General features: G+C 39.1%; 1 protein-coding gene, 1 long non-coding RNA gene and 2 gene segments (V, D, J or C); all 4 read right to left on the bottom strand.

The window, feature by feature from the left end:
• The window catches only part of LOC108876592 (M1-specific T cell receptor beta chain), a 94496-nt gene that overhangs the window by 66158 nt on the left and 13915 nt on the right, over nt 1-14423 (bottom strand). The window lies entirely within an intron of this gene.
• Nucleotides 3585-4939, bottom strand: LOC127143594 (uncharacterized). The gene is made up of 3 exons (XR_007815157.1): nt 4681-4939; nt 4051-4534; nt 3585-3933 (listed from the first exon to the last, which is right to left on the bottom strand). It is a non-coding gene; the product is annotated as an uncharacterized LOC127143594 (long non-coding RNA).
• On the bottom strand, nt 7558-8246 carry LOC108896417 (immunoglobulin kappa variable 1-16-like). The segment is given in 2 exon segments: nt 7558-7971; nt 8088-8246. Coding segments are annotated over 2 exon segments (357 nt in total).
• Nucleotides 8371-8910, bottom strand: LOC127143592 (T cell receptor beta variable 6-2-like). The segment is given in 2 exon segments: nt 8371-8712; nt 8817-8910. Coding segments are annotated over 2 exon segments (357 nt in total).

Here is a 14423-nt window from a genome sequence, read left to right as displayed (position 1 = left end):
ACATTAATAGGAACTGTGAAGCTTTGACTATTCTGAATCTTTGTTCCACCTCCACTATGGCAACTATCTCTGTCAATTTAGCATCAAACCAAACAAGCCACAGCTGCTTCCTTCCTGCATACCATCTGGTACAGACAGGCTTGTTATTTGTATGAATGTCTGGTCTGTTTTCATCACTGTGACTGGCAGCACAGTAGTAGGTGCTGCTGTCATTCGGGTGCAGCTCAGTAATTTGAAGAGAGAAGTTGTTCTTGGCTGTATCAAGAGATGACTGAAAGCGCCCCACAGTTTGGTCGTATTCTTTGGTGAGGAACTCAACTGGAGCTCCATGGTGGTTTTGTCGGTACCAGTACATGGTGTAGCTGCCCATGCTGAACCCTGGACCCATGCTGCACTCCATCATCACTGTGGCTCCTGGGTGAGACACTTGATCCCCAGACTGCAGAACTACAACAGTGAGACCTGCAGCACATGACGGATAATGTTTCATTGTGTGTCACCTCAATATTCAGAACAGTGAATTCACTTAGATGTGTAGAACCCTTCAAGTACTGGTTAACTAGTACATCAATTATGACATAATACATAAAACTCACCTGAGTTTAAAAGAAGAGACAGACAAAGGACGGTGATGAGCATGTTAGTAACAATCTGTCTTCCAGCTGAATGATGCGCAGCCACACATCACTTTCCTCTGCATGATGTCACATGCTCCTATGATCACATGATTGGAGGGGACGTACTGTCAATAATTCTACTGACACTTTGCATGGAAACTCATCTGTGATGAGGTTCAGAATTGCTCTGAAGACCAATATCAAATCTGATATTTTTAAAGATGCCAGTATTTTGTGCTGCTGTTGTTATTGATACATTGTTAATTTAATACATTTAATGCAGCAAATACAAAGCATTCAGTGATCATAACAAATGTTATTTCTGTTGGGGGGCATCTGAAATAGCATTTACACAATCAAAAGACACTACAGTATAGCTCCAAACTGAATGATTTGACACACAACTTTTTATCTTATTCTCATAAAATTGATTTATTAGCAAATGCAATTATTGACATTATTATATAAAATATATTTAATATACAATTTACTTTATATTTTAAGTAAAACTTGATATATACAATAAGATATGCATGACTACATTTTGGTACATGATTACATTCATGATACTGTAAAAAAAATATCATTCATCATTCAGGAGCTGTCATTAGTTTGCTACAGGAGGTTTTTAGTGCAGCAGTGGTATTAAACCACATCAGTGTGTGCTAGCAGCACAGAAATACACAGCTGAGTCTGATGGATCCACTGTGAGAATGATCAGAGATCCTCTCAGTATGTCTTCTCTTTTCAGCTGGAATCTGTCTTTAAACTGGTCCTCGAAGACTGGGTCACTCGTGAGAACTGTGTACCCAATGAGGCTCATGGACTGGCTGCTCGGTTTGTGTTGGTACCACAGCATTCTTTGCAGGTTGCTGCCATCATGACTGCAGTTAATCCTGAGCTCCTTAGTCCCTTTCTTCACAATCTGAGAGGGGGACTGTTCAAAGGTGACACTCTTCACTTTTCCTGTCAAGAAAGTCAATTAATGTGAGGTAAAGTTTGAATTCAAGTGTTGCAGTTTTTACAAATTCATCATGGTTGTACCATAAACACACAGTGGTATGGATGTTACAGAGACATGAGTGTGTAATATTTAGTGATATGTTATATAAAATCAAGTCTGGCTCACCTGTGAGCATGAACAGTAAAAATCCAAACATGTATAAAGCTGGAGACATCCTGGAAACTAAGCTTAAGTCAAGATCTATGCAGTAAAGACAAATGAAAATGCAACTGTTTCCATATCAAATTTACAATCACAGCATATACTGAAATCTGAAACCCGGCATCAGTGGCAGAGGTTTTGCGTGTCGTTCTAGTCTGACAGCCGTCTTACATATCAAATGAGAGGTGTCTACCTTCTCCATACATCATACCTCCTCTTCCCCACCTTCTTCCTCTGCTCACAGCTGATCTCATAAAAAAAATCAGCATGTATCTTTGCTGCAGTTTTGTTTCTAATCACTAACGAATACAAACTTTCATCAAATAATATCATGTTCAGGTGAATAAATTAAGAAACACTAACCCTGTACTATAGTTTACCTCTTTTAGTTAATAAAGTTAGTGTATTTAGAGTGTAGAGTGTATTTCTCCTCAGTTAAATATAATAAACTCAAAAACCAGACAAGGTTTTGGGATGTGTTAGTCCCGGTTACTGCCTTATTTGTTTGATTTTGTTTTAGTCTGCCTCCAATACTCCAATACCATGATTCCTTTGAGTTACTGCAGATTTTTATTATTGCTGACAGCGTGAGAATGATCCGGTGTTTCTGCTGTAAAATGTTTCATTTAAATCACCTGCTGAGGTGATTGGATAAAAACCTGCTTACAGGTGGGCCTCAGTGGAACATGATTGGTCACCGCCTGATTGGTAGTCTTTTTAAAGTGGCTAAACCCCGCCCACTTTTTAACCGTTCATTTAGTACTTGTCGCACGCAAAACTTTGCGGCCCTGGTGGACCGAATAAACAACTAAACAATGAGCAAATTTAGTTTGTAGAAAATGAGGATGACTAGTATTAAAACTTGCACTTCAAAAGCGAGCTCATTGCCAGCAGTTTGATAGACAAATGTTGCTATAGACCGGTGCGGGAAGTAAATGTTTTCGCCGTGCCCACACTTGTGGATGGAGTCGGTTGCTCGTCGTCGCATTGACGATTGGACTCTTCGTCGATTGGATGATTCGTCGATTGGATGCTTGCTTCAAGTTTGAACTGGACTTTATTGCCTTGCTTGGGACTCTTTCAGAAAAGATTTACGCTTCTCGGAAATGTCTGGAGGGAATTACAGCTTCTCTTCTTCACCAAGGTAAGAATTTGCTGCTGCATTTTGTTACAGTAACGATTTTCAGTCACATCCGTTAACGGTTGTTCGAATCCTGACCTGTAAACATTAGATTCCACGGGCCGGAAGTACGCACAGATAACTGGTTAAGGTTAGGATTAAGTTAAGATCAGGTTAAATTCAGGTTAAGGTAATGCACATTAAGCCTTGGAATCGGGCCTACCGCTCTCACACGTCTGAGTTTTGGCTTCTCGAGTTTCTTAAAAGTTTGCTCCTTTCTGAGACGCCAGGACTTATATCTTCACCTTACCAAGATTCAGCATTTACTTCTTGTGCGAACATAATGTCATGTGTTGGCTTTGTTGTATTTATGTTATCCTGGCTTAATTTTTCTATTTTCTGAGTGTAACTGATTGATAAGCACAAAAATCTTTGGAGAATTTCCAGAGTTATCCTTTAAATAACAAGACCGAAAAATATGTCGAATCGTTTAGTCACCTGGGATGCAGTGCAGTCAAACTAATTGTGCTGTCTGATTTATATTAAGGATTTGCCCCCAGTTTTTGCCTGTAAATGGCAGCCTTAAACTCCTCCCCATAAATGTCATGTGCTTTCATATGTCTATGAATGACTGTGACATTTTTGATGCTCCACCAGCTTGCCTCAGAGATTCCTGAACAGAAAAAGAGAGCAGGGTTTTTAGTGATGGGGTGACATTAAACCACATCACTGTGTACTGGCAGCGCAGAAATACACAGCTGAGTCTGATACATTCACATTGTGAATAATCAGAGATCCTTTCAGGATGCTTTCTCTTGTAATCGCAAACTGGTTTTCGAACTGTTTCTCATATGTGGGTTCATTGCCATGATTGCTGTATCCAATCAAGCTCATCAGACCTCTGTCTTCTTGCTGGTACCAGAGCATTACATAAAGGTTGCTGTCATCGTGACTGCATTCAATTTCCACCCTGGCTGCTTTGTTGACTATTCTCGGATGAGACGGCTGAAAATTCACACTCTTTGTTTGATCTGTGGAAAAAAACACAGATTTTAGAGCTGGTTGATACGGAAGTCACAGTAAAAAAAAAAAAAAAAAAAGTTACTGTGTAAAATTAACAACTAAGTTAAATTGTTTTTTGTAATTACATGGAAGCAAGATGAGAAGAAATCCAATCACAGTTGGAGACATCCTCCAGGTTTGTGCTGCTGCAGGAGAAACACAGCTTCCTCCAGTGAGAGTGTGTAAAAAGAGAGTCACCCCTTCTTGTGCAAACACAGGAAAAAGATCAGGGTTTTTAGTGAGGGAGTGGCATTAAACCACATCACTGTGTACTGGCAGCGCAGAAATACACAGCTGAGTGTGACAGGTTGGCTCTTTGAATAGTAAGCGTTCCTGATGTTGCGTCTTCTCTTGTCAGTTTGAATTGTTTATCAAACTGACCTTCATAGTTTGGATTGGTTTTTGCATATCCATATGTAATGAGGGTCATAGACAGACTGTCCTCTCTTTGCTGATACCAGAGCATTAAGAGAAGGGTACTATCATCATGAGTGCAGTTAATGTGGACTTCACTGTTCTCCTTCACTATCTGGAGAGGAGATTGCTGAAATGTAACAGCGCTCGCATGACCTGTGGAGAAAGCAGATTTAGACAACAAAACTTATACGAATTAAAAACAATGAGAAAATCTCTGTTTTTAATATGATTATTTAGCATTTTATATTAAAAAAGATATATACATATTATATATTTCAGGATGAAATTTGACCTCTTACTGTAAAAACAGATGAAGAGAAAACCAAATGTTTGCATAGATGAAGACATTGTCAGGCACTGATATGAGAAAACTCTGAGAAAAATAAGGCTCAGGTTGAGGAGGTAGTGTGTTGTCTCTTTCTGTCGGTCGACTCGTCACCACATCCTCATGATAAAAGCTGCATACCATGTGCTGTGCCTCCATCTGTTGGTTGAATCTGTTCTTCAGGATCCTGCTGTAGAGTTTTAGGAGACTTTTCATGCCCAAGCAGCCCTCATCAGTCTCCTCCCTAAGACCTAAAGACAACACCACTCTGGTCGCACGTTTGTAACTGAGAGAGGACAGTTATTTACAGGTCAGTTGCAGACTTGACCAGCAAAGCTCATTATCAGTTATCCTTTCCTCATATATCTCCTCTTTAACATCAGAGAAGGCAAATAAATCAATGAGATGCAGTAAAGTGCTTTCAGCTTCCAAAATTTGACTGATTTGACCACTGTCTGCGTCTTTTCTTATTTGTTTGGATTAAGTCTGTGTAAACTAGAGTTCAGATGATTTGAATAATTTTTTATTAGTCATCAACTGAAAATTAATCAATAGCAGATAATCAATAAATTGTTTGTCAGTCCCTTTGTCAGCTTCTCACATGCGATGATATGCTGTCCCTTTGCCTTTTGTGATAGTAAAACAGGGACTGGGACAGGGTTTTTTTTTTCACCATATGTGGACGTTTTATTGAACCAAATTAGTCATTTGGAAAAAATAATAAGCTAATTAATCAATCAATCAGTCATTGTTAGGTGAGGCCTAATGTGATGTAATAAACCAACATTCATAAGAACTTGTGTTTTTCAGAGCTTTGGTTTCAGTGGTTTCTTGCTGGTGTGTTGTTATCTGCTGCATCATTAAGGAGGTTTTTGTATGAGAGAGTCATCGTCTTTGTTAGTGTGCATATATACTTGCAGCTCCAAAATACTCTCCGCTGTCTTCAGGGTGTCTCAGGTTCTTAATGTGAAGATAAGCTGTTTTCTCTCCATCTCCACTCACACTGAAGTGGCTCTGAAATGCTGACTCAACACTGGGATTTGTATAATACACATAGCCAATCAGCCTCAGGGAAGTGTCTCCCGCTGAGCGCTGATACCAGAGAATCGTGTCGTACCTCTGGATTTTATGAGTGAGAGTCAGGTTGACTTCACCATTTGGTCGGCTTAAAAGGTCAGTTGGAGTCTGAAACACTTGTTTCTCTTGACTGAGGTAAACTCCTGTGAAGATATTACAAAAATATGTTAAGTTAAACTCTGATTTCTTGCAACTGGTGAATAAAACCTGGGAAAACAGCAGTAAAAAATAAGCAATCAGTGAGAGTGGATGTAAATATTGCACTTCAGTTCCTCCACAGACACAGGCTTTTGAGGGTTAATTTGCATATTCACAATTTAATCAATAAATAATACCTTCAATCCACATTACAGTGATGATGGATATGATGAGATGAGATGTCATCATGTTGAATATGAAGAACCAAATAGAGTGTCTGCTATGCTTTTTGGATCAGGCAGGGAGGAGGGGATTAGGGGGCAGGAAGTGATGTAGAGAAAACTCATAGTGGCCTCACATACAGTGAATGTTATATACTGCTGATAGCTGGTGGGTATATTGTTAATGGAAGCAGGTAGTTAGAAAAATGAAGCAGGGACTGCTTGCAGTTCAATGTAATTGCTACAAAAAGCTTTTAATTGCTTATAAACTTGTATAATCAGTAGCAAAGGTTTCATGACCTAGAACTTGTGGCTAGGGAATCATAGGCTGATGGTAGTTAAGTCTTTGGCTGTGAGGAAAAATATTTATTGACTGTTTAGAACAGAAAAAATGGATGATGGTTGTAATTTAAGCAGTTAAATATGAAGAGCATGAAAAAACTTTGTGTCTAAAGCAGGAAGGGAAGTGAAGTATACTGAATTTTAAACACGATAAACAGGGATGATAAGTTGGCAAATATAAGTAAAAAAAATCATAAAATATCACGTGATCATGGGAGGAGGGGTGATTTACTCTTTGACCTACATTCAGAGGAGAGAGGGGAAGAGGTTTTTGTAAAGAGCAGATGGATGTTTGATGTACTGTGGCTTACTAGCAGCACAGAAGTATACTGCGGTGTGTTCGGGTGCTTTTAAATCAGTTATGGAAAGTGAACCATTTTTTTGGTCTCCTTTCAAATCTCCAGCTAATTTGAAATGTTTTCTAAACGGTTCTTCCACGCTGTCGTCATTAAACTGGGTATATCCATATCCAAGAAGTTTCAGAGCTTTGTCCCCTGGTGACTGCTGGTACCACAGCATCACTCTGTAGTCAGTTTGTCCATGTGTGCAGAAAAGCTGCACATTATCACCAACCTTTCTGAAGAGAGCAGAGGGAGACTGATGGACCTGAACCCCCAGAGAAAAACCTGCTGTAATCAGAGTTGGACAGATTATTGATTTAAGAAGTCAAGGTAGATTAGTTATATTTTACTGCATAGTGAAGCAGTTGTTACCTGTGAGGAAACAGCAAAAGAGGAATCTAATCATCATGAAGTTATCTGACATGGAGCACTGAGTTTCTCTAAAGAAAGGCAACATTAAGTCATGACTGGAGTCTCCTCTGTGAGTGCTTTGTCACTAAACTGAGCCTCGTTTAAGGAGGAAGCTAACATGAGGAGGTGTGGCCCCACACATTATCTATACATGGTTTTCCTTTCATCTGATTCCTCTCAAAAGATGTCTTTTAACAGAATTCTTTACATATTAGAAATGTACTTTTCTGGTTAAATTAGAGGAAACCATAAAAACAGAAATACAGTGTAGATTTGTGATGATTTGATTGAGTCAAACTAAAATCAAACCACAAAAGCAGGTGTCTGGCAGCAATTTATTCAGTGTCTACTTCAAAGCCATTGACGATAAAAGATTGTGCAGAGTTTTTGTTCAGTTCAGAGGGAATTTTTGTCACAGTGTTTCTCTGGCTGCACAGTAGTAAACTGCACTGTGCTCTTTTTCTGCAAGATTTAATATCAGAGAGCCATTCTTTGCTGTATTCCCAGACAAATCTCCAGAGATTTTAAAATCTTCATCATATAGCTCTTCCATTTTAACATCTTTGAAGTTCAAGTATCCAATGAGTTTCAATGCTGTGTCTCCTGGTGAACGCTGGTACCAGAGCATCACCCTGTAGTCAGTCTTATCATGGCTGCAGAAAATCTGCACTTTGTCACCAGGTTTTTTGATGAGATCAGAGTGAGACTGACGGACCTCAAGACCCAGACTAACACCTAGACACATAAACACACAAAAAATAAAGAACACATTTTTTTACATAGTGATAAATCATGAATGAAGCTAATGTTTCTACAAACATATAAGCTTATTGTATTAGAAAAAGTTTTACCTGCCAGACAACAGAAGAGGAGAAAGCAGATCATTTTATCTTCCTCAAAATAAAAGAATTGCTTAAGACCCTGACAGGATACGTGTTAGTGATGTTAGTGATGAAGATTCAACTGATGCCTCCACTGAGCTGGCCTTTACAGAGGAAAAGGAAGTGATACAAAACACTGTTCATAAGCTGGCAGAGATGAAAGCTTCAAAGAAAATGCAGCTGAATGGGAGGGGTCTGTTTGAGGTTTAATCTAAAACCATGAATGGTGATAAGGGTTAGTAGTTTTTGTATTAAGGAGAGAGAAACTAGAGTCACTGTGCATAGCTGGCTGCACAGTAGTAAACAGCACTTTGCTCATGTCCAGTTATTTGGACTATCAGAGAGCCATTCTTGGCTGCAACTCCACGCAAATCTCCAGAGATATGGAAATGTTCCTCATATTCCTTTTCCATTTTTACAGCTTGGTTGTACAAGTATCCAATGAGTTTCAATGCTGTGTCTCCTGGTGAACGCTGGTACCAGTACATCAGCGTATAGTCAGTTTTATCATGGCTGCAGAAAATCTGCACTTTGTCACCAGGTTTTTTGATGAGATCAGAGTGAGACTGATGGACCTCAAGACCCAGACTAACACCTAGACACATAAACACACAAAAAAGAGCAAGAACAAATTTATTTACATAGTGATAAATCATGAATGAAACTAATGTATGAGCCAATTGTATTAGAAGTTTTTACCAGCCAGACAACAGAAGAGGAGAAAGCAGATCATTTTATCTTCCTCAAATTAAAAGAATGAACACAGAACAGAGTGGCTCTGTTTGCTGTAGACAAGTCCTCTTATTAAATCTACATCAGCTACATCATATTTTATAGTGCTGTGTGTGTTAAGCTGAGAAGTATTTCTTGAGCCCCGGCGCCACCTACTGGAAGATATAGAAGTCACAACACTCTTGTTCAGCTGCTCATACTTCTCCTGTCACTGTGTTTGCTGACAGCACAAAAATACACACCGCTGTCCTCAGGCTGCAGGTTTTTCACAGTAAGAGCCCCCGTCTGTACGGTATCTTTGATGGTTTCATATTTGGTTTGAGGGAGCCCCCCGTAGTCTGACTTCCCCTCATAAACTGTGTAGACAATGAGGGTCATGGTCTCCTCTGGACGCTGCCTGTACCAGTACATCTGGGTATGATAAATGTCTTTGTTGTGGCTGCAGTTCATCTCTGCAGATTTGGACTCATAATTCCAGCTGATTGCAGGGTGTTGGGTCACATCCTGGCAGCGAACTGAGGAGAAAATACATCATTCAATAAAACTAAAAAGTTCTATCAACAGTACAACAAATTTAACTTAAAATGATTCAAATTTTTGGTGCAAGCAAGAACTCAGCATGTCTCAGCATTACTGAAAGGTAATTCACTTGGAGTCAATTAAATATTTTTTTAAAGAAAATCTGTGCATATATAATGCTGTTAGGAAGTAAATAAAAACATTTTGTGCTTGTACCTTGAAGCCACAGAGCCAGGACTACAAAAATGATGAGCATGTCAGTCTTCATAGTGATCCTGTTAACATGAGATGCAACCACACAGGACATGAGGAGTATCTGAGGGATGTAAAATACTGCATTGCTCCACAGAAGGAACCTCCCTTTAAAATCTGACGCTGGTGAGAGGAGCGCTATGTAAACTTGCAGCACAGGCTTAACAGGGCACTGCCATTTAGATTCACAAATACTGATAAAAAGCACTTTTTTCTCTGCATAATGAAAAGCAGACATATTGGATGTCTGAGGCTACATTTGATACCAAGTATTTTATAGCTGCACATAAGGAACCTTCCATTATAATCTCTGATCTGTATTAGAAGGAAGACTAACAGTGGTTAGAAATGGTTAATACAGGTGCAGGGGGCTGTAATGATACTTGTGTTATTGGGAGGTTTTTGTATTAAGAAAGCAATGACATGTGTGGCTGTGGTGACTAGCAGCACAGAAATACACTGCATTGTCGTTCAGCTGGAGTCCTTCAGTTGTTAAATTGCAGACCTCATTTTTTAGTGCACTCCCTTCTATTTTCACATCCAGTCCATCCTCAGGATATCCATTGTTTACATTCATGTATCCCAGGAGCTGCAGCTCTTTGTTCTTTGCCTGTTTGTACCAGTAGATTCTGTTGTAGTCCTGAATGCTGTGTGAACATGTGATTTTGGCTTTTTCTTGGGGTTTGGTGAACATGTGAGCTGGACTCTGCTTGACTTTGTCACTAAGAGAGGAGCCTGTTGAAAAAGTTGTCAGTTTTGATTAAAAAAATCTAACAATATACAATCGGTAAGTCAGAATCAATGTAAATAGATAGAATAACTAGGAGTGGAAGACAGAAGTTTAAGAAAATAACTTAAAAGTCATTTTCTTGACTCTGTTTGGAAAATGTTTTAATTTCCATAAAAGCAGCAGCTAAATTAAGCTGATTGCAAAATGACAGAAAATACACATTTTAAAAGAAGAAAAAAAGAGTTTTATTACCTGAGACCAGTATAACATTAAAGGTTATACAGAAGAAAATGATCATGTTGTTGTGTTTTTTTGACTAAATTTAAGATCTATGTAGTAGCTACTGTGTTTTCAACACAGTAAATGTTGCTATAAAAACACGAAGTTTAAGGTGGGAGGTGTCATAGTGCTTCCTCATGTCCCTAACCACTACACACCACTGGCTCAGTAAAGATATACTGCCACCTTATGAAAGGAAGCAAAACAACAAAGACTTGAAAAAATCACTTCAGGCTTTTGTGCACAACAATGTTATTTTTAACTAGTAAATGTTGTAATAAAGCAATAGAATATGCTATGTTGTTTAATTATTCTCCTGCACTGAGTCTGAATTTAGTGGAGTTGATATTAATAAGCTATACAAATTATTGAATTAATAATGGAATAATGCAGCAACCCGGCAGTGGGATTTCATAACTGAGCTACAACCAAGACACCAGCTTTTACTTTCTCCTACTGCGTGGAAATTTGAAATCCTTCACATCCCAGAAGATGAGCAATGACATTAAAGCTTGAGTTTTTAGGTAGCTGAGCTGAACTGACACTATGTGCAGGGCAGTGAATTGGATTGTTCAAGCCGGTCTGCATGTTTGTTGTCAACAACAATGTCACACAGTTACGGCTAGGGTTAGGGTAAACATAGAACATAAATAAGAGACTCAGTAACAGATTTGTTTCTTAACACATCCATGTGATTTACCAACTTGGAACTGGATCCAAAATGCGAACGTGTATTGGAAATCACCCCTAGACACTGAATGACTGATGCTGCTGTTGCATTGATGCACATAACGAATCTTCCATTATAATCTCTTATCTCTCAGACAGAAGAGTTTCTTAACACATCCATGTGATTTACCAACTTGGAACTGGATCCAAAATGCGAACGTGTATTGGAAATCACCCCTAGACACTGAATGACTGATGCTGCTGTTGCATTGATGCACATAACGAATCTTCCATTATAATCTCTTATCTCTCAGACAGAAGACCAACATTGGGTAGAACTGGTTGATACAGGTGCAAGAGGCTGGGAGCTGTAATGCAGGGATGAAACAGTGTGATGGTGAGGTTTTTGTACTGAGGAGCAGTGATATGTAGCACTGTGGTAACTAGCAGCACAGAAGTACACTGCACTGTCGTTCCAGGTGAGTTTTTCAATTATTAATGTGCAGGTCTGGCCTTCAGCTGCACTCCCCTCCATTTTCACATCGACTCCAACTTCAGGATTAGCTTTGTCATAAGACATGTATCCCAGTAACTGTAACTGTCTGTTCTTTAATTGCTTGTACCAAAGGATTAGGTTGTAAGTCTGAACACTGTGTGAACAGTTGATTTTGGCTGTTCCTCCTGTTCTGTCATAAATATCAGCTGGAGTCTGTCGAACTTGGTCACTGAGAGAGGCACCTGTGGAAAAGACATAAACCAAAAACAAGATACAATATATAAGAATGAACACTTGTAAATCCAGTTGAATAAAGTGTAGCACTGTATAATCCAGGTTGCACTCAGTTAAAATGGTAAACAGATATTTTTCAAAAAATGAGAATTAAAATGTTGATGACATTACCTGAAACCAGCACAGTGTTAAATGCAATGCTTAGTAATAAGAGGTTCATGTTGTCTTCTGTGTTTGGTTATTTTGTTGGTAATAATTTTACTGTTGCTGTGAAAGATATTCTCTGTGTATCAGAGGTTATACTGATGATTTCCAACCTCCTCTTTGAGGAAACTGAAGCTCTGAGCTATGTAGGTGGGTGGTGTCATAGTTTATCTTCAGCTTGTCATCATTATCATCATGTCAGCTACCACTACACATCACTAGCTCAGTATAAAGCTGTGACTGAAGATATACCGCCACCTTGTGAAAGGAAGGAATACAGGTCCAAGAAGCTGTGAGCTGTAATACTGAGATGAAGTCATGTGATGGTGAGGTTTTTGTACTGAGGAGCAGTGATATGTAGCACTGTGGTAACTAGCAGCACAGAAGTACACTGCACTGTTGTTCAGACTGAGTCCATCAATTATTAAAGTGCAGGTCTGGTCTTTGTTTGCATCCCCTTCTATTTTCACACCAGCTCCAGCTTCAGGATTAGCTTTGTCATAATCCATGTATCCCAGGAGCTGTAGTTGTCTGTCTTTTAATTGCTTGTACCAGAGGATTCTATAATAGTTGTCAATGCTGTGTGAACAGTTGATTATTGCTTCTTCTTTTGGTTTCTTGTAAATGTCAGCTGGAGTCTGCTTGACTTTGTCACTGAGAGAGGAACCTGTTAAACAGACATCAACCAAAAACAAGACACAGTGTTTATAAAATGGACACAGTTCAACAATGTGATAAAATGAAAAGTAATAAAATCGAGTTAAGCACAAAATGGCAGCACCTGTATTAAGTTGTTGATGACATTACCTGAAACCAGCACAGTGTTGAGTGCGATGCTTAGTAATAAGAGGTTCATGTTGTCTTCTGTGTTTGGTTATTTTGTTGGTAATAATTTTACTGTTGCTGTGAAAGATATTCTCTGTGTATCAGAGGTTATACTGATGATTTCCAACCTCCTCTTTGAGGAAACAGAAAAAAGTTCTGAGCTGTGTATGTCAGTGGTGTCATAGTTCATCCTCAACTTGTCCAACCATTCACACCCTCACTACACATCACTATCTCAGTATAAAGCTGTGATTGAAGATATACCGCCACCTTGTGAAAGGAAGGAATACAGGTGCAAGAAGCTGTGAGCTGTAATACTGAGATGAAGTCATGTGATGGTGAGGTTTTTGTACTGAGGAGCAGTGATATGTAGCACTGTGGTAACTAGCAGCACAGAAGTACACTGCACTGTTGTTCAGGCTGAGTCCATCAATTATTAAAGTGCAGGTCTGGCCTTTGTTTGCATCCCCTTCTATTTTCACACCAGCACCAGCTTCAGGAACACCATCCTTTAAATTCATGTAACCTAAGAACTGCAGCTGTTTGTCCTTTAATTGTTTGTACCAGAGGATTCTATAATAGTTGTCAATGCTGTGTGAACAGTTGATTATTGCTTCTTCTTTTGGTTTCTTGTAAATGTCAGCTGGAGTCTGCTTGACTTTGTCACTGAGAGAGGAACCTGTTAAACAGACATCAACCAAAAACAAGACACAGTGTTTATAAAATGGACACAGTTCAACAATGTGATAAAATGAAAAGTAATAAAATCGAGTTAAGCACAAAATGGCAGCACCTGTATTAAGTTGTTGATGACATTACCTGAAACCAGCACAGTGTTGAGTGCGATGCTTAGTAATAAGAGGTTCATGTTGTCTTCTGTGTTTGGTTATTTTGTTGGTAATAATTTTACTGTTGCTGTGAAAGATATTCTCTGTGTATCAGAGTTTATACTGATGATTTCCAACCTCCTCTTTGAGGAAACTGAAGCTCTGAGCTGTGTAGGTGGGTGGTGTCATAGTTTATCTTCAGCTTGTCATCATTATCATCATGTCAGCTACCACTACACATCACTAGCTCAGTATAAAGCTGTGACTGAAGATATACCGCCACCTTGTGAAAGGAAGGAATACAGGTGCAAGAAGCTGTGAGCTGCAATACTGAGATGAAGTCATGTGATGGTGAGGTTTTTGTACTGAGGAGCAGTGATATGTAGCACTGTGGTAACTAGCAGCACAGAAGTACACTGCACTGTTGTTCAGAACAAGTCTTTCAATTATTAAAGTGCAGGTCTGGTCTTTACTTGCTCCCCCTTCTAATTTCACTCCAGCTCCAGCTTCAGGATTAGCTTTCTCATACTCCATGTATC

This window comes from Lates calcarifer, linkage group LG19 (assembly GCF_001640805.2).
Source record: "Lates calcarifer isolate ASB-BC8 linkage group LG19, TLL_Latcal_v3, whole genome shotgun sequence".
Taxonomy (NCBI): Eukaryota; Metazoa; Chordata; class Actinopteri; family Centropomidae; genus Lates; species Lates calcarifer.
Note: the sequence above shows the minus strand (reverse complement) of the source record. Positions and strands in the feature narration are given on the sequence as shown.